We start from the raw sequence: 21,057 nt of genomic DNA on the forward strand, positions 1-21,057 counted from the left end.
AGGTAGAGTCCGGTATGTCTGATACAGTTCTAGGACTGACATCAGTTGTAAGTTCTTACAGCTACATGTCTCTCAAAATACAAACACCAAGTGACCCTTCTCTCTACGTCACTGTGACCACCCAACACCTAGTGTCACTCTTACCTCGATTCTGGTTCCACTCATGTGCTTCTCCCAAGTACTTTACATCAAACTGGTACTGTCCATTTATGTAAAAATAATCATCAGTACTAAGAATGACTCCACTCGGGTTATCCTCTTGCAAAGTCCTGGGGGAAATAAAGGGAATTATTTCCATTAAATTTCCTTCCAAAATTCTCCTAATTTTACAGTTATAATTCAAATAAAAAATCTGAACACTATATTAAAGAATATTATAATATTGAAACAAATTATACTGGAAGTCCTTTATGCAAAAGTTTGACTCCCAAAAAACTGACCTACACAGGTTAATTTTGCTTTATATAAATTATTCAAAAAATTTTAATGTTATAAAGACCTTTATAATTAACAAGGATGAGCAAGTTTTAATCAACAAGAAAAAAGCTAGGGACTCTTCAGGTAATAGCAGGGATTTAAAAAGAAAGAAAGAAAAATCTAGGGCCCAGGTGTGACAGCTCATGCCTGTAATCCCAGCTACTCTGGAGGCAGAGAATGGGAAGACTGATTTGAAGCCACCTGAAGCAAAAAGTTAGCAAGACCTCTTGACCAAAGTGCATGCCTATAATCCCAGCACAAGGTATAGGTAGGAGGATTATGGTCTGAGGTCAACCCGGGGCAAAAATGTGAGATCCTATCCAAAAATAACTAAAAGCAAAAATCAGGTCTAGGGGCTGTGGCTCAAGTGGTAGAGCACCTGCCTAGAACGGCAAGGGCCTGAGTTCAAACCTCAGTATCACCCCACCCCCACAACCAAAAAAAAAAAGGAAAGAAGACAAGAAAACCTAGCAACTAAAAGTGCTTCAGAACACTGTCAATCACAAGCACTCCCCTCATCTGATCTCCTGATACACGCTGATCCACCCCCACCACTCGCTCTGAGTAAGCCACTTTAAAGTAGGCAAGTACTAAGCTAGAACCAGTCGTCAAAAGTAGAGAAAGCTCTCTGCATATTCTATAAATTGAGTAAGCATGCCAAAAGAATCCAAAATTATGATGATTCTAGATTATCAATTTAGTCTGTCAAATAAAAATAAACAAACTTAAGACAGTTGTGTGGGTAGGGTTTTTTTCTTGACATCTCTACTGATTCTGGAATTCATCTTCTACACATTTGGGATACACACAAAAATAAGACAAAATACACAGAGACATTACATCCTTCTCATTATCCATTTGAAAAATCCCACCATTTATTCTTTTCTTCCTAAAATAAGAATAAACACATCTAATGCTCAAACATATCTTTGAACTTAATTTTATTAGCATCTCTATTACCAGGCACTATTTTGAGCATTCAGCACCCATTGACGGACAGCGTCAAAAACTGCTCTGCATCCTAGTGAGTGCTCACTTGATCCCAGCTCTGATTATTTATGCTCTTCTATGTTTTCCCTTCTCTGCCACTTCCTCTTTTCCCTTTAAATACATGTACATCAAACTGTCTTTAAAAACTCTAACCACACTTTGGGACCCTTTTCAACTATTCCCCAACTTCTCTCCTTCCCTGAACTGCTCCATCATTGGTGCTTCCTCACCCCATTCCCTCCCTTCCACCCTGACAGGAAAATGAAATTGTTTTCGTCAGATGTCAGTTCATGACCTTCTTTCTGCCAAATCTAAGAGTCCTGTTTTCACCCCTCGCCCACCTTGAGCTCATACACTAATGTGGACCAGTGTCTCTGAGAAAACTCAGCTGCTCTGTCTCTGTACCATCCCAGCTATTTCTCTCTTCTTTCAAAAACCATTGCTCCTAGCTTGTGACAAGCACTACTCTCTCTTCCCGTTCTCAAACTCTTGCTGCCTCTGATCCTAAGGCCCCTGAACCTGAGTTTACAAACATGATTCGCAGCTCTAGTTAGACCTTATAAAGCACAGCCTTTCTTTCCCATCTCTCATAAAACGTGATGCTGTGACTGACTGCACAGCATGAAGTGACATTAAAATTACTTTAATACTGCTATTAACTGAATGAGAAAAACCTCCGATGTATCTACAGAAGAACACACTTACAAATGTATGAACAGAATATGTGGCAGCACACTGGAAGATCAATCTAGACAAATAAAAGCTATCGAAAAACAAAAACAACTGACAATGGGCTAATGAAGCATGTTCCCCAGAATGTATGCAGGCTCACTACGACTAGATACACTTCAGATCAACCAGAATAGACCAGGGTACAAAGTTCAAATTGGGGAGGAAAAAAAAAAGAGCTGACAAAGTACGTTAGGTATAAATCTCTTGGGATTTAAGGGAGGCACTAGGAAAAGGACATGCTTGAAGGAGTGCCACTAGCATCATACCAAAACTGGCTCTAACCAACTCTGGCCCAGAGAAAGGTACCCACCTTCTACAAAACAGACTGAAGTGGATATCAGAAAATTATTGATGGTATGTATTTTGCAACCAATAAATGATTGAAAGTTTGAAGTTCATTCTACACTCTGGCTTCCTTCAAATCACACATTTCAAAAAGCATTATTTAACAACATATTATATTCCCAATTTCCAACTACCAGCAGAATTCATGTATTTAAGACTTCCTTTCCCTGAACTCAAAATCAGTTATGGTTTTCTAAATCCACAAGCAAAGTTGAACTCTTCTTTCTCCCACTGAAATTAGCTTTATTCCACAAAAGCTATTTCTGTTCATTTCAGAAACTCAGTATCTCAAATCTATCTTTAATTTTTTTCTTTTGTCTTGCAAAAATATCAAAATATTTCAATAAAAAACTTCTAGACAGACTGGACATCAGTGGACACCTGTAATCCTAGCTACTCAGGAGGCAGAAATCAGGAGGCTCACAGTTCAAAGTCAGCCCAGGCAAATAGTTCACAAGACCCTATATCAAAAATATTCAAAAAAGAGAAAAAAGGGCTGGAGGAATGGCTCAAGTAGTAGAGCACGTGCCTAGCAAGCGTGAAGCCCTGAGTTCACACCCCAGTGCCACCAATCTGCATACTCTGACAAGCCATTACCACTAAAACCTCCTACCTTGCCAAAAAAGACTTTCCTGATCCCGGAAGCCCTCTGAGAAGAACAAGAACTAGTCCAACATAGGATGTTGTCTTCTTTCTTGCAACCTGAGAAACTGGAGTCTCTTGCACTTGGTAAGCACTTGTTCCCTCTTTGTTTCTCCATACCTTTGTTGGGGACGCGTGAGAAACAACAGAGGGTGGAAATGTGTAGTTGACAGGTCTCCAGTGTGCAGCTGAGGTGACAACAGGAGCTACAAAGCCATGGTTTCCTTGAAAGAGGTCAAAGGCAGGAATCATTGGGTTCCACATTGGTGGAGGTGGAGGAGGAGGAAGGAGTAATGGGAGAGGCGTGAGTACTGGGCAGTAGCTAACATCCTTCCCCTTTGGTGGCAGCTCAGGGTATTTCTGTGGCTTGAAATTGAACCCATCAGAGACAGAAGCAGATTTCTGATCCCCACCTGGATTTTGAGAGAGGTTTGAAGGAGCATGAAGTTCACGGGCAGCCAAATCTCCAGGGGGCCGAGAGTGTGGAGCGTCAGCACACTCCGGTTCTAAAAGCGCCGTCTGTCTCTGAGTGAAATTGCTACGATTCACAAGAGACTCGGTTGCTGGATTTAAAGAACAACTAGGAAGAGAATCTTCTGGGTAGCTGGCTTCCAGAGCCAATGTGTTACCTTTTGCAAAACTTTTGGACTCATTAAAACCTGAATGTGGAGTTAATTGGTTTGAACTTACTGGAGAAGCAGAATTCTCAAGATTTTCACTGCTGGAATCCGTGCTTCGTGCAGAAATAACGGGAGCCACACTACCTGTAAACATACTTGAGTCATGGAAGCTATTCACATCTTGCAAAGGCAAAGATGAGTACATGTGGTCATCAGGAGAGGAGTTCAATTTCTCAAACGCGTTCTGGATTAAGGAATCCAAGTCTTCGGTTAGTTGCATATCCAAAAAGGAATCCATTTTTAAGTCTTCACTCTCTTCTTCGGGAGGACACTTCTCCATTACTCCACTTCCTGCTGCACTTAGCTGGTTCTCAGAAGCAACAAAATTTTGTGAAGAGGATTCTTCTACCTTGGCATCGGTGGCAGATAATTCTAATAGACAATCCATGGCATTTTCAACTGCACAACAAGAATAATAACAACAACAAAAATGCAGAATATATTGATCAAACTCAGATATAACCTCAATGAAATCCAAAAAAAATATTTGATTTTTGCATTGAATAGAGTACAGAGAAATTTATAAATATTCAAGTCATCTTCTAAAAATTACTGATTCATTAGGAAACCAAAATCTGTATTAATGAAAAGTTGAAATGATAGAGACATGCAGTGTTGTTCTTTCAGACAGGAAGTAGTAAATTATCAAGTAGAAACTCTATGATTAATTTACTGGGTTTATGTATAAATACCTGTAATTATATTATTAGAGTTATTTATACAGGTCCTGAAGCTAGCTGATTTATTCAACAGGTACTTACCTACTGCATTGCCTTTTAAGGATTACATATTTTAAGTATTATGCTACTAGCATCTAATTTACTTATACTACGGATCAGAAATACTTGGTAAAAAATGTGTAAGACAGTTTTTAACTATAATCAAAGGATTTTACATTTCAATGGAGTTTAAAAACAATTACATTAGAAGATAGTTACATCATAATATAATATAGATTAAATAATGTAAATGCCACAGCAGTGGACAGGAGAATGAAGGATTCCACATTTAGCTATATGTGACTGGCACTCGAGGTTAAAAAAGCATCTTGCCAGATGGGAAACGGTAAAGCCAAGCTTGAAAACACAGTCTGCTTAAAGTGTTAGGAGAAGTTGTTGGAGAGTGAGCTCACAATGGTGTGCACGGTGGGTAAGAGAAGATAAAACCAGGGAGGGAGACAGGCTAACACTGACAAGGGGCCTTATGTCTTGCTAAGAAACATCTATTTCATTTTCTAAGGGAAGGTGAAGGTAAACTACCAGTCACAGCATTTGGGCTAGAAGCTTTATACAAATCACCTTACTAAATTCTCAGAATTCTCAGTTAACACTACGAGCTATCATCCTAGCAAACAGATGAAGACATGAAGCTCACAAAGTGCATTAACTGGACCCACGTCACACAGACAGTGGCAGAGCCAGGACAGCTATGACTGACTCCAATGCTGAGCTCTTTCCGCTATAATGCAAACAGGTAGCCGTTAGAATTTTTAAGCATTTAAGGCTAAGGATGAAGCTCAGTTGTGGAGGGCCTACTTAGCAAGTATGAGGCCCTGGGTTTGATCCCCAGCATCACAAGAAAAAAAAAAATTTCAAATGTTTGAAATTTTTGTGTTTTATCTCTTTTTGTTTTCAGGAAGGTAAGTCTGGAAACAGCACAGCACAGGAAGTAACAGCCCTGGTCTGCTGTCAGAACACCAGCAATTAAATCCCTACTTGCTGGCTACAACAACTTTGAACAAGTCAGTTAATGTCCCTAAGCCTTGACTTTCTCATTGGAAATATGGGGATAATAAAAGTACCTACCTCATAGGTGGTTGTGGGGGTTAAATGAGATTATCCATGAAAAAGGGCTGTGCACAAGGACTGGTACCTAGTAAGCACCCAATTACTGTTCCCTTAAGAAGAAAAACAAAGAGGGATTGGAGGGGCACGCCTGGCAGAGACCAGTCAGGAGATCACAGTAACACTACAAAGGCAAGAAGCCTTGACAGTGGAAAAAGGCGGAGAGGGAAAAAGCAAGTATATAACTATTTCTATGAAAAAAATCTCCACGACAGAAAAATCAGGAAAGAGAAACTAAAACAATTAAAATGTTTATAATGAAAAAGAGTATAAAGTAAAACTGAGTAAAAGATGAAGACACACAGGTAATTATTATCACACAAAAAGAAAAGTCCTTAAACAGACTATTGGAAAAACTTAAAACTGTGATATGAAGACAACAACAACAAAAAAGATTCAATGAACAGCTTACAGAAAAATAAAAGAGTGAAAATTCATGTACAAAAATGTTCAACACTTCTATTTAAAAAAAAAACACAAATTAAGAAAAGATACAGTATGCATATATAGAATTATCACAATGAAATCCCCTTGCATTATTAATGTGTGCTTATTCAAAAATATAATTAAATTTTTAAAAAGACACAATTTTATTCCTAGCAAAACCTTAAAATAATCCTTCACAATGCTGAAAAGGCTATGGCTAATTACTACACTATATTGATCTGGTGGTGCTACAAACCAACTTGACTCACTGGTAGGCAATTTAGCAATGTATTTCCAAGACACTGTTCCCACCCTGTGACACGTAAGATAAAACTCTGGGACTAAATTTTAAAAAGACATACAAAAGCAAAAGGCTACTTCTACCGAAATGTTCTTTGCAGTATTAATTTCCAATAAAAACTCAAACATAAATAAATTAACTACAAATCACTGGAGTATTAAAAGATGACTAAAAATAAATGTGACAATTGTAGCAACATTGAAAAATGTTTATGTTATATTAAGTATAAAAAACAGTCATCAATGCTATTATTAGAACCACTCATAACATCAACTGTTTATAAAGAAAGTCTATAGAAGATCCTGAAAAAGAGAAATAAGCTCTTTGTTAGGATATAGGATAATACGGTTTTCTTACAATGTCCCTGCTGCTAATGCTAGTATGTGCAATAAATAATCTTTAAGGACCTCAAAATCAGACAATAAATGTTGAGTTCACTTACAAAATTCTACATACTATGTACTTGTGAGCACCATACAATGGTAAAACCTGGTTTTCTACCTATGTAACAGATAGATTAGATATGGCCATATCACAGTTCACATAACTGAAAATGGAAGTTTACCATGTGTTACCAAAATCTTCAAATCTAGAATAATTTATCTTATACTAATCATGGCCAATAACAACCTGAGAATCAATTTTTAATTTACTCATCCAGTCAACTTATATAATACTTCTAAACAATTTATTATTATAAGTTATTAACAGCATACTACTGAAGGCAAAAAACAAAACAAAACAAAAAACCCTTAATCCTCACCAAAAAGTCCTATCCTGACAGATATAAACAATTATTTTTTTCATTAACAAATTAGAAAACAGACTCAAAAGAGGTTAGTGGCAGAATAGGAAATTCAACCCAGGTTTCTTGATTTCCAAAAACAGTGTTCTGAAGCCAAACCACTCTGACTAGCCTCAAGTTTTCTTTGTTTTGTTTTGTTTTTTGAGACACGCTCCCACTATGTAGCCAGACTGGCCTTGAACTCACTGTCTTCCTCCCTCAGCAGCCTGATCACCGGGATCACAAGGCATGTGTCACCACACCCAGCCTAGTTTCAAAAAGGTTCTTATTTAATGGGCTTATTTCCATAACTATATATATTTCCAACAACAGAAGCTGGAAATACAGCAGTAAAACAAAATAGTTTTTACAATGCCTGTCTCCATGGATCTTACATTCTAGGACATTGGTTCTCATTTGCCTCCCAGGGGACAAATGACAATATATGGAAATATTTTTGATTGTCACAAATAGGAATCTAATGGGTTCAGGCCAGAGATGCTGCTAAAACATCCTACAATGCACAGAAGAGCCATTCACAACAAAGAATTACATAGCCCAAAATGTCAATAGGAAAGATAAAAAGAAAAGAAATGGTATAGTAGATGGTATCTGAACATGCATCTTACATCCAGAACTATAATTTCTTAAGAGCAGAGACTGTTTCACTCTTCATATCTCTCATAATACCAAACTTAGTACCTTGTCCTTGGTGGATGTTTAATAAATGATGAACAAGATAGAAATTAAGAGTCATTTTTATGTATTAGTACCAGTCATAGCACAGTACAAGAAGTCTTCTTATAAGATGCAAAGGGTTCAAACTAAACTTTTTCTCACCTTTGAAATCACATTCAGAAAGCATCAAATACACTACATCAGGGTCCAGATCAGAAAACATCTCTGAGATACTGGTGAAGAGTTCTTCCTGATCAATTTTTGTCTCACACATGGCAGGAAGAGTAGTGGTTGGATCCTCACGACTAGCAACACTGGACACGACAACTTCCTTAGAGTCTGCAGACTTCCGAAAAGGATTTCCCCCAAGATTTTTCCTTTTCCTTGGCATTCTGATTTCCAGAACTAAAATGTTTCCCTTTTTTAAAAAAAATTTAAGATTTTGGGTATTTAAATCATAATTCAAAGAAAATAGGATTAAAAATCTTGCACAATCCAGCTGTAATAGGACCTAAAACAGAAAGCAAGTAAACATACTCAGGCTATACACTTATTTTTCCATTTTAGAACAGGAATGACATCTTTATTTAACTCTTATAAAGTACCATCTCCTCTGCCAGCAAAGCCAAAAAATTGTCAAACAAGTGCGCTCTCTCCAATGTATTCCAGTTTTGCCAGGATTAAAAAGTAAGATAACAACACAAAATATATTTCAGAATAGTATTTTAATACCACTACTGCATTTAAAATATAAAAACAGGACCCACAAATATAAATTAGAATGTCCACACTCAGGTGTCTGAAAGATTGCATCATAAACTTAACGCATCCAAACTGAAATCATGCCCTTCAAATCTGCACTCTTCTCAGACCTTCCCATTTCAGTAAATGTCGCTCCTAATTGCTCAGGTAAAATTCATGGAATAATCTTCCACTCTTCTCAACCAAGTACTAAGCCAATTTTGTCAGCAGTGCAACCCCCAAAACGTACCCAGAATATGCTCATTACTTGCCATCTCTACTGCTACCACCCTAGACTGAGCAGGACGACTCTAACAGACTAACCAATCTCACTCCTCCCACCCTCGCCCCTTCACTCCACTCATCACAACAAGGCAAAGTGACTCAATTAATCCACAGGTTGTGTGACGCCTCTTTACTGCTAAACCATCCAGTAACTTCTCATCTCACTCAGGATGAAAGCCAGAGCCCTTAAAAGGCCCGTAACCCAACACACTTTTTACCTCCAACTACATGTCCTAATCCTCCTTCCCTTGCTTGAGCCACTCCACACACACTTAGCCTCCTTGATCTTCACCAAACATACCAGCCATGAACCTTTACATGTTGTTGTCACTATCAGAACCACTTTTCTATCAAGTATCTAGACTTGCCGCCTTATCATTTTACTCAAAATGTTCCTATGTCAGGAACTCAGCCCAACACAACCTCTCATCCTTCTTTCCCATGAATTTTCTCCATCAAGCTTATCTTCTAACATGGTTTATGTTTTGCTTATTTATTGTGTTTACTACCCGTGATCCAGTAAAGTGTAAGATCTACAAGGGCAGGGGCTTGTACATCTGGAATAAAATGATAGTCTACTTTGTTGTCTCTGCTTTGATGTATCTAATCAACATATCAAACTTAACATATCCAAAATTAAATGTCGGTATTTTTTCCCAAATCTGTTCTAATCATTTGGTATGACTACAACATCTTTCACCTAACTAGTCTCCCCGTTTGTACCTTCTACAGTCTATTTTTCATATACCAGCAGACTGACCTTTATTTTTAACATAAGTCAGATTGAATCAGGATCTATTCTAAACCTTCCAGTGGTTTGCCACATCATCCAGAGTAAAGGCTGGAGTTCTCACAATGGTATCCCCTGCTAGTCCAGGATATACTCCTCCTTCACAATTGAAAGTCAAATGCCCCACTCCTTCTGTCCCAATTCCCCTTTCCTGCTAACTGAACACTGCCCTTATCACCTTTTAATACTGTAACATTTACCTTTTAATTAAATTTGTGTCATAGCTCTCTCCACCTTCCAGAACTGCACTGTCAATATGGCAGCCACCAGCCACATGTGCCTATTTAAATTTAAATTAAATAAAATTTACATTTTTATATATTAGATAGAAGTAGAGCTTACAGCAAAGAGCATTATCGGAGACAATAAAAAAGGACATTACATAATAATAAGGGATCAATCCACCAGGAAGACATAGCAAACCTACATGTCTTTGTACCAAACAAAAGAGCTATAAAACAGGTGATGAAAGAACTGATAGGAGATAAATTCACTAGATATTTTAATAATACTCTACTAATAATTTCTAGAACTGACAGAAAATCCCAAGGATACAGAACTCAGCACCAACAATAATTAAGGATTGAATCCACTCACTACCAGCGGAATGCACATTCTTTTCAAACTAGAAACCAGTAATAGAAAGGTTACAGGAAAATCTCTAAACACTGTAACCTACATGGTATACTTCTAAATTATCCACAGGTCAAACATGAAATCTTAAGGGAAAAATTTTAAACACATTGAACTGAATGAAAATGAGAAAATATATATGCTATATGAAAATTTGAAGGATACAGCTAAAGCAATAGTGACAGGAAAATCCATAATACTACATGCATATATTAGAAAAGTCTGATATCAATCATCCAAGCCCTCATCCCAAGAACCTAGAAAAAGAAGAGCAAATCCAGTAGAAGAAAGGAAATAATAAAAATAGATCTCAGTGAAACTGACAACAGAAAAACAGCAGAGAAAAATCTAGTTTAAAAAGTACTGGTTTATTAGCAGGGCCCAGGGGCTCACACCTATAATCCTAGCTACTCAGGAGGCAAAGATCAGGAGGATCACGGTTTGAAGCCAGCCCTGGGCAAACAGTTCATGAGACCCTATCTCAAAAACACTCAACACAATGGGCTAGTGGAGTGGCTCAAATGGTAAAGCACCTGCCTAGGAAGCATGAAATCCTGAGTTCAAACCCGAGTACTACCCAAAGAATAAAGCAAATTTAAAAAAAAAAAAAACACTCAACACAAAAAAAAGGGGGCTAGCTGAATGGATCAAGCGGTAGAGCACCTGTCTAGCAAGTGTGAGACCCTGAGTTCAAACTCAGTACCTCAAAAAAAAAACAAAGGGGGGAAGTACTGGTTTATTAAAAAGATCAATGAAAGTGACAAACCTGTAGGTTAAAGAGACAGAGAGAGAAAAGACATAGATAACTAATATCAGGAATGAAAAGAGGGCATCACCATAGACCTTACAGGTTCCAGAAGGCTAACAGGGAAACTGACTGGCTACATACACAACATTTGACAATTTACACCCAGTAGACCAATTCTCAAAACCCCCAGACTACCGTAACTCATTCAAATAGGAAACAGATAAAGGGCCTATACTTTTTAACAAAATTTAATACAGAACTTTTTTGTGAAGTGCTGGGGCTTGAATTCAAGGCATGTGCTAGAAAAGTACACTGCCACTTGTCCCCAGCCCCTGATCATAATTGAAAACTAAACAAAGATTTCCCAGGACCAAATGGCTTCAATGGAGAATTCAAACATTTTGAAGAGAAAGTAACACTATTTCTACATAATGTCTTCTAGAAAACAAGGGAAGGAAAGCAAGAAATAAAGCTGCCTCTATCTGCAGATGGCATGGCTATTTGTACAGAAAATTCCAAAGAATCTAAAAAATTCCTAACAAATAAGTGAGTCCAACAAGGTTGCAGGACATAAAATAAACACACACACAAAAAAAACCCTACATTTTATATTTACTAACAATGAACATGAACATGGAAATTTAAAACATAATCTCATTTACAATCACTCCAAACAAAATAAAATACTTAGGTACAAATGTAACAAAACAACTACGGGACTTGTATGCTTGTATGGTGAAAACTGCACAGCGTGATGAAGATTTAAATGTAAGATACAGACCCATAAAAATTTGAGGGAGAAAAAGCTGGAGGAAATCTTCGGGATCTAGGGGTAGAAAAAAACATCAAAAGCAAGATACATAAAGGAAAAACTGGCTGACCCTGAGTTCAAGCCCCACTTCTGCAAAAATAAATAAATAAATAAATAAAGGAAAAACTGTTAATTTGCACCTCATCGAGCTAAACTTTCGCTATATCAAAGGTTCCTTAAAAGAATGAACAGATAAGGTATATCTGGAGAGAAAACATTTACACAGACACATATAACAAAGACTAGAATCTATAATATAGAGAACTTACCAAAACTCTACAGTAAAAACAAACAATTCAATTAGAAAATCAGCATTACAGAAGGAGATGCAAATGTGAGCACACGAAAGATACAAATTAAAACGCAATGAAATGCTACTTAGCCATTAGATTGGCTAAAATGAAAAATGCTGACTACATGGAATGCAAGGCTTCCATGAAACTACAGAGAAACTACATCACCCACATGTTTGGGGGCTGTTTGTTTTTGTTTTATTGAAGTGCTGGGGATTAAGCCTAGCACTTTGCGCATGCTGGGCAACAGCTCTACACTAAGCTACATCCCCAAGCCCTTTTTATTCTGAAACAGGGTCTCGCTAATGTGCCCAAGCTGGCCTTGAACTTGGGAGCCTCCTGCCCCAGCCTCCAAGTAGTTAGAATTACAGGTGTGTACCACCATGCCCAGCTAAAAAGACCATTAATACGAACAAAATTCTAGAGAACTACACTACTGAAAAAAACCCAAACCTACAAGGTGATACTGTGAGTGACAAAACGGTAGAAATGGATAACAGATTAGTGGTGCTAAGTGATGCTCAAGAAAGGGGTAAGAAGAGAAGGGAAGAAGGTATTGCTATAAACAAGCTTGCTGAGGGATTTCTTACAGCCAACATTCTGCTTGTGATCTCATACTGTATTTTTACAAAGATGGTACTTTGAGGGAAACTGAAGAAGAGGGCAGAGGAGGACAAACAGTAAGGACAAGGTATGAGCCTTAAACAAACATGACTTGATAACTAGAAAATACTAGCCCCAGTAACTGCAGAATGAATTTTATTTTTCACATGCACATAAATTACACTAGAAATCACTAGCAAAAATATCATTGGAACCCATTTGCTTGACAGTTAAGAAATATGCTTCCATATGTGAGTCAAGGAAGAACTCTCTATGTTAATTAGAAAATATTTTGAACAAAATACTTTTATATAGCCAAACTTGTGGAATCCAACTAAAGTCATATACCGAAGATGATATGTATACATGTGTATAACAGAAAAAAAAAAAAGAATGACTAAAAAAAAAAAATCAAAGATGTACACATCCAATGCAAGCAAGTGGGAAAAAAACAGTAAATCAAATCCAAAGAAACTGCAAAAAAGGAAAATAAAGAGCAAAAAATAGAAAATAAATATACATGAAAGGGGATCAAATTTAAGAATGGTAAGTCACATACTGGGCGTTGGTGGCTAACACCTGTAATCACATGGGAGATGACCCCAGTGACCAATTTCCTCCAGCCAGGTCCCACCTCCTACTCACCACCATTTTCCAGTAATGCCATCAAATTATGACTCCATCAATGGATCAATCAATTGATTAGTTCACATTCACCTCTCAGTGAGTGGATCCACCAGCTGCAGAAGACCTGTATCTAATATGCATGTATAAAAGTGATATGATGCTCCTCTAAAGACCTGGCCTCACAAGTATTGGAAATCTCAGCTGAGAGCCATCCTTGACTCCTCTCCCCCTCGCATCTCACATCTAATCATGCAGCAAGTTCTGCCAGTTCTGAATTCAAGTTATACTTACATCCAACCATTTCTTGTTACCTCCACTTGGGTCAAAGACATCATCTTTTTTTGTTTTGGACAGGTCTGGGGTTTGAATTCAGGACTTCATGCTAGCAAAGCAGGCACTCTACTGCTTTTACCACACCTCCAGTCCATTCTTCTCTGGCTATTTTTTGGAGAGAGGTCTCAAGTCCTGGCCTCAAACCACAATCCTCCTGATCTCAGTCTCCCAAGTAGCCAGGATTACAGTTGAGAGCCACCAACATCCAGCCAACATCACCTCTCATGTGGACTTTTTCAGTCACTCAGCTCCCAATTATTAAAATACATTATCCAAACCATAAAACTCACTATTTGGTGTCTTCCCCTCTCCATATCTCTCTCTCTCTCTCCCTCTTCTTCTACCTCTCCCTCTCTCTCCCCTTTGTTTTTATTTGCTTATTTGTTTGTTTTTGTGATGCTAGGGATTAAACCCAGGGACTCAAGCACACTAGGCTAGCATTAGAACAATAACTCATTCAACCCAAAATATACCACTTGAAGTACACAATTCTGTGGCTTTCAATGTATTTACAGTTATACAAGTATCACCACAACCTAACTCCAGAACATTTCTATCACCTCCTCCCCAAAAAAAATCTATACCCATTAGCACTCAATTCTACTCTCTCCTCTAATCCCTGGCAACCACAAATCTGCTTTCTGTGTCCGTAGGCTTGCCTAGTCTGAACACTTATATAAGTGGAATCACACAATGTCGCCTTTTCTGACTGACTGCTTTCACTTATTGTTTCTAAGTTCACCTGTAAACCTGTTCATTTTTCAAAGTTGTATCCTGTATCATTACTTCATTCCTTATACCACAAGTATATCACATTTTATTTATATCCTTCATTCCTATACCACAAGTATATCACATTTTATTTATCTATTCACCAGTTGATGGAAATCCAGGTATCCACTTTAAATCTGGCTATAATGACTATAATGACTAATGTTGCTATAAACATTTGTGCATGAGTTTTGCATGGTCATGTGGTTACATACATATTAGCTATATACCTAAAAGTGAAATTGCTAGATGATTTGCTAAATATGTTAAACCCTTCGAGGAACTATCGGACTGTTTTTCAAAGCAGGTGCATCAATTTCTTTCTTTTTTTTTTTTTTTAGGTTCATCAATTTCAACTTCCACAAGCAATAACAAGGGCTCCAATTTTATGACATCCTCACCAATACCTGCTACAACCCTTCTTTTATCATGACCATTCTAGTTTGATGGATCTACTTTGACCTAGCTGGGTTTGATTTGCATTTCCCAAATGAGTAATGTTATTGAACATCATTACATGTGCATAGGCATTTGTGAATCTTCTTTAAAGAAGCATTTATTCAGATTATTTGCTCACTTTAAACTTGAGTTGCTAGCCGGGTGCCAGTGGCTCTGCCTGTAATCCTAGCTACTCCCTGAGTAGGCAGAGATCAGGAGGATCGAGGTTCAAAGCTAGCCCAAGCAAATAGTTCACAAGGCCTTATGTCAGAAAAAAAACCCATCACAAAAAAGGCCTGGCACAGTGTCTCGAGGTGTAACCCCAGTACCGCAAAAAAAAAAAAAAAAAAAATTGAGTTGCTTTTATTATTAAGCTGAACCAGGTTTGTTAGACTCAACTCAGAACTGTATCTCTTTAGATCCATAACATGGATTTTCAGGAAGCCATTAAAGACTATGTTTTGAGTAGGGCATGGCAGGGTGCAACACTAGTCCCTAATGTTGGGGAAGCTGAGGCAGGAAGATCACTTGAGGCCAGGAATTTGAGGCCAACCTGCCAGCACAGCAAGACCCCATCTCAAAAAGAAAGAGAAGGAGGGAGGGAAGAAGGGAAAGACTATGTTTCTGGTAATATTTAATAGTTTTTTTTAACAACAATATTAGAATAGAAAGCAAAACACAGACTAAATATAATCCAAGTGGAGCTGAAGGAGAATAGACTGGAAAGGAAAACTCTGGATAAAGGATAATAGGTGATTTTATTTTTCATAAAATATTTTCTTATATATTACTCTTTGTATTTTCCAAATATTTCAACATTTTTCCATAATCAGGAAAAAGTAGTCACTTACCATAAATTAAAGGTGATGTTGGCTTCCCTCTATACTTCACCCAACTTGTAAAAATACATCACTCTCACTCTTTTCTTTCTTTGTGTATGCTTGCATGAAAAAGATATCGCTTCTCCACCTTTTGGCTAAAATCAAATGTATTTATATGGGAAAAGATCTAAACATGTAAGTGGTCTGAGTGTCCAATGCTTAATATGGTGAAGAAATTCTGATATATAAAAATATACAGAAGGCTAGGGTGTGGCTCAAGAGGTTCCCTGCTTGCCTAGCATTCATGAGGCCCTGGGTTCAAACCCAGGACTGCAGATAATAAATAAATAACAGAGTGGAAACTATCTCCCAATTACCAGTTTTACTTTCTAGCTCCAACTTATTTCAGTCCCACTTATCCTAGTGTAAGTGACACCCATGTTTAACTCTTCTGTCATCAGATATTGTATCTTTCACCCTTTTTCCATAATGACAGCCTCATTATTAAAATGTAGGCTTAGTCAAACTTGTATAGTTTCTTCACATACAGACCTGACCTAAATAAGAATATATTCTAAAAGGATATGGGAAATAAAGATGGATAAAGTTTAATGTATTACAGAGAAATGTGAAAGGCTCAAATAACCTAAAAACAAATAATTATTGACAATAATTCTGGAAACATAAATTCCTTATACACATTTTCTAAAACCTTCTACCCCTAACCGATAAACACTTGCTCCCCAATTATCATCATAATATTCCAGCATGGTGAGAAGTCTAATCAACTTCAGCTTTTTTAACAGATAAGGATATATGTTTTTAAACACTAACAACAACAAAAAAAGAGTGACCATAAAAATCTATAAATAACAGTAGAGTGAACACAAACTCTACAATGGTATGGCAATGGTCAGTAGTGCAATTATCATGGACTTACCAATAAACAACACTTTAAAAAGCAACCTTCCCAGCCAGGTGCTAGTGGTTCATGCCTGTAATCTCAACTCTTAGGAGGCAGAGATCAGGAAGATTGAGGTTCTAGGCCAGCCCTGGCAAATAGTTCACGAGACCCTATCTCAAAAATATCCAACACAAAACAAGGCTGGTACAGCGGCTCAAGTGACAGAGCACCTGCCTAGCAAGTGTGAGGCCCTAAGTTCAAACCCCTGTACCACCAAAAACAAAACAAGCAAATACTTCCCACTAAAAAATTACATCAACACACACACACACAAAAACCCCATGGTATTTTATGAATAACTGTTACATGTAGTATAAGTAACTTTAAATAACTTAGCACTATGCAGTAATATCCAGAAAATAATATATTTCTTGCTGATACTGGGCACTGAACTCTGGGCCTTGAACTTGCTAGGGAGGCATTCTACCTGTTAAGCCATAGTCCCAAAAAGCCCATTCTGCTTTTAGTTATTTTGAGGATAGAGTCTCCCTTTTTTGCCTGGGCCAACCTGGACTGAAATCCTCCTATTATGTTTCCAGTGTAGCTAGGATGACAGGCACACATGCCATCATGCTCAGCTATTGATTGAGATAGGGTCATGATAACTTTTTGCCAGGGCTGACCTTAAACTAACATCCTCCTGATCTTCACCTCCTGAGTAACTGGGATCGCAGGCATGAGCCTGTTGTTGATTCTACAACAATCAAGAAAGGCGTGAAAGATCTTCAGAGCTGGGCTTATAGCTCAGAAGTAGAGCAGTTGCCTAGCATGTGTGAGGCCCAGTACTCAATCCCCAGCACCACAATAAATAAATAAATAAATAAGAATCAAAAAAAAAGTCTTTTTAATACTCTGAGCCAGCTAGGAAAAAACAGGCTTAAGAAAATTGATAGTAAGGCTGGAGGTGTGCCTCAAATGATAAGGCACCTCCTAGCAAGTGCCAAGGCACAAATTCAAACCCTAGTACCACCAAAAAAAACAAAAAGCAAATTGATACTAATGTCCAAGTATATTAATTCCTTAATATATAGGAAACCTACAAAACCCAAGCATGGCATGATCCCAGACAAGATCAGAAAACATCTCTCTTAGAAACAAATACTACCAAGAACAAACACAACCAATCTTACTGGGAGTAAGTTACCTAACAGATGACTTCAAGTATACTATATGAAAAGGTTAAGGTAGACATTAAATCTCATGGAGGTACCAAGAGTGTGTCACCAAAAAAGACAGTATTTATACAAAATATAACCAATCATCTTAAAATGTATCCATATATCATAACTATTGCAATCGATAATTTAAAATACCCTAAATTTTAATGGAAAAGAGAATGGTTAAATTACGGCAAAATAACCCTTTGAAATATTATGCAGCGATTAGAAGAAACCAGACAGAACTCTGAGACATGCCAGTAAAGGTAAACATCAGTTGCTGAACATCATGCAGTTTTTGTCTAAAAAAATGTCAGGAAGGTATACTCCTCTATAATCCTTCAATATTTCCCACAATCCTTCACTAATTCCTGCAGTTCTCACCTTGCTTCCGTATTTCAGAGCCTTCCATTGTTGGTTTTAGTGACTTAATTTTGTTTTCACTAGACATGTTTCCTACATGGTTTGTCTCCTTAGTCATTGTCCTGCCAGACTCTGGGAAGCTGTAGGAAAGTGCCGGTGCAGACACAAGGCCTGGTATCTTCTCCAACATGGTGGACAGGCACTGCATGTCACAGGCAGAGCTCTATGCTCCCCTAAGCCACGTGGACAGAGTCTGGAGGCAGTGACCTCCCTGGGCGTCCACACTGGAAATGGTTTTTCATTTCATCTGTACATGTTTACCTCCACAACTACCCACAGTCCTTGAGTACATGGATGGTAACAAATGCCAGTCTAGCTCTCAGCAAAATTTCATACACAAAACTATTACAAAAGTACTACCTGTCAGTTGCTAGCAATACACAAATTATGAAACAGCAAGAAGTAAGCTTTCAGCCAGAGCCAGCAGCTCACACCTGTAATCCTAGCTACTCAGGAGGCAGAGACAGGGAGGATCACAGTTCGAAGCCAGCCCAGACAAATAGTTCTCAAGACCCTATCTCGAAAAAACCAACACAAAAGTAGGGCTGGTGAAGTGGCTCAAAGTTTAGGCCCTGAGTTCAAACCCCAGTACCGCAAAAAAAAAAAAAAAAAAGTGAGCTTTCTGGGATAGACACAGTGAAACACTCATGTGTTCAGATTCTGCATGTTTTACACACTGTCACCTCTTTAGAAATTCTACAAACAAAATCTTATTCTCCTTCCCATAAAAGATTTGTGTTTTAATCATTCAAATATATAAATGAAAGTTTGAAAACCTATGTGCAAAATATTTACAACCAGCAATTTTAATAATACTTACCACGTGTCTGGCATTGATGTAATCAACGTACTCGGTATGGCCACGGCTGGTATCCACAAATGGAACAGTACTTCCTGTGATCCCACATAACGTCTTCTTACTGTAAAATGAAAGATGTTATATTGTAAAGGCAAACGCATCAAATTATGAACTTAAATGAAATAAAAACCAAAACAGAATATTTATTACATAAATATATAAGGCATTCCAAAGAGAAAGCCATAAAAGAAAAAGAAACACCTAATTTGCCACCACTGGAGGTGACTATTACACTCTGAAAATGGTTATGAAAAGGAAAGAACCAAGCACTTATTCTGTCTTTTTATCCAGTACTGGAGATTGAGTCCAGGGCCTCAGGCATGCCTCACAGGATGTTTTCAAGTCTCCCACACACCCTAAGGTGGGTTGACATCAGTTCCTGAAACAATAGATCTTTTTTGATGATGGGACCAAGGTTTGAACTCAGAGCTTCACACTTGCCAAGCAGGCACTCTACTGCTTGAGCCACACCTCCAGTCCATTTTGGTCTTGTTATTTTGAAGATGGGGGTCTCTTCAACTATTTGCTGGAGCTAGCCTCGATCCTCTGGCTCTCAACCTCCCAAATACCTAGGATTACAGGTGTGAGCCACTGTGTCAGGGAACAACAGACATTTAACTTAACAAAAGATTCAGGCCTGTAAACCATACCCTAGGGGTCAGGTGTAACTCTGTAGACCAACCCTAGCCTACTTAACCCCGACTTCAGCCTCCAGGGCTGGTCCTAGGGAGGGATTTAATGGCTCAAGCCCCTTCCACTACAATAAAAACTTGTGCTGAGGTAAGAGGTTAAAAATAGCTGTCCTTAGAGACCCATTTTCAGTCTACCGAAAGTGTATTCCTTTCCTAAGAAGCTTTGCTGTCGCTTTTGCTGCATTCTCACCGACACAGGACCAAAGTAGACAGATAGCTGCGCTGCCTTTCCACATCACTAGATACTCTGTACTCCCCAGTGCCTATGCATATATCATGACAGTTCCACTTACACAGCCACCTTCCTCCCAACCACTACTCACCAAAAGCCTCCCTCCATCCCTTCCTTCACATCTTTACAAATTCTAAGAGGCTCGCTGCATTGGAAGAACTGTGCGGACCATTTGTTTCCTCAGTGTACCTAGAGCTGATAATCATCAGGGGACATCTTGACTCACACTAACCAAACTCCTAGCACTTCCTTGGTTTCTTAAAATAGTCACATTTGTTGTTTCAGCAACTACTTCCTCTTGACTCCTTGGCCTAAAACAATCTCCCCTCCACCCCTAACATCTATGATAGTCCTTCTTATCCTCCATTTTACTTTCTATAGCTTCAGTTATATTAAGTGGAATGCTCAGAAGTAAACAATTCGTAAGTTCTAAATTGGGTGCCATTATGAAGATTTCCTTCATAACACAAGCACTGTGATGCCTTGATAGTGGATCTGATAGCTACGGACCAATGGATAGGGAGTATATTTACAGAGTGGATATGCTGGACAAAAGGATGATTCCCATTGTGGAGGAAGGAGCAGATGGCACGAGGCTTCATCACGCTACTCAGATGGCTCTCCAGGATTCCAGAGAAGGGCAGTGGTAGCCAATACGTCATCAGAATGCTGACATCATTTACCTCGCTTCATCTCATCACATAGGCTTTGTATCATTTCATATCATCACAAGTTGATGGGGGAGTACGTAGGGCTTGGAGGTGGTAGCACCTTCCTCCCAAGTACAAAGCCATGAGTTCAAACCCCAGTGCAGCCAAAAAAAAAAGACCAAGATATTTTAAGAGACTACAGTCACATAACTTTTATTACAGTACATTGTTACAACTGATCTATTTGTTATTAGCTATGTTTGTTAGTCTTTCACTGTGCCTAATTT

General features: G+C 38.2%; 1 protein-coding gene and 1 non-coding gene across 11 annotated transcripts in view; both read right to left on the reverse strand.

Moving 5' to 3' along the window:
- N4bp2 (NEDD4 binding protein 2) overlaps positions 1 to 21,057 on the reverse strand; it is a 78,715-nt gene that overhangs the window by 49,785 nt on the left and 7,873 nt on the right. For 4 of the 10 annotated variants that reach the window (XM_074042410.1, XM_074042414.1, XM_074042412.1 and 1 more), the window contains 4 exons: positions 19,158 to 19,257; positions 8,062 to 8,317; positions 3,158 to 4,265; positions 145 to 269 (listed from right to left, as the gene is read on the reverse strand). In XM_074042410.1, coding sequence (XP_073898511.1) covers positions 145 to 269; positions 3,158 to 4,265; positions 8,062 to 8,290 — 1,462 coding nt within the window. In that variant the 5' untranslated portion in view covers positions 8,291 to 8,317; positions 19,158 to 19,257. Of the gene's footprint in view, positions 1 to 144; positions 270 to 3,157; positions 4,266 to 5,671; positions 5,764 to 8,061; positions 8,411 to 9,915; positions 9,996 to 19,157; positions 19,258 to 21,057 lie in introns of those variants that run through there. The other 6 variants (XM_074042417.1, XM_074042413.1, XM_074042419.1 and 3 more) reach the window with 6 other exon arrangements.
- Positions 18,362 to 18,565, reverse strand: LOC141411211 (small nucleolar RNA SNORA73 family). The gene has a single exon (XR_012436033.1). It is a non-coding gene; the product is annotated as a small nucleolar RNA SNORA73 family (small nucleolar RNA).

This window comes from Castor canadensis, chromosome 9 (assembly GCF_047511655.1).
Source record: "Castor canadensis chromosome 9, mCasCan1.hap1v2, whole genome shotgun sequence".
Classification (NCBI taxonomy): domain Eukaryota; kingdom Metazoa; phylum Chordata; class Mammalia; order Rodentia; family Castoridae; genus Castor; species Castor canadensis.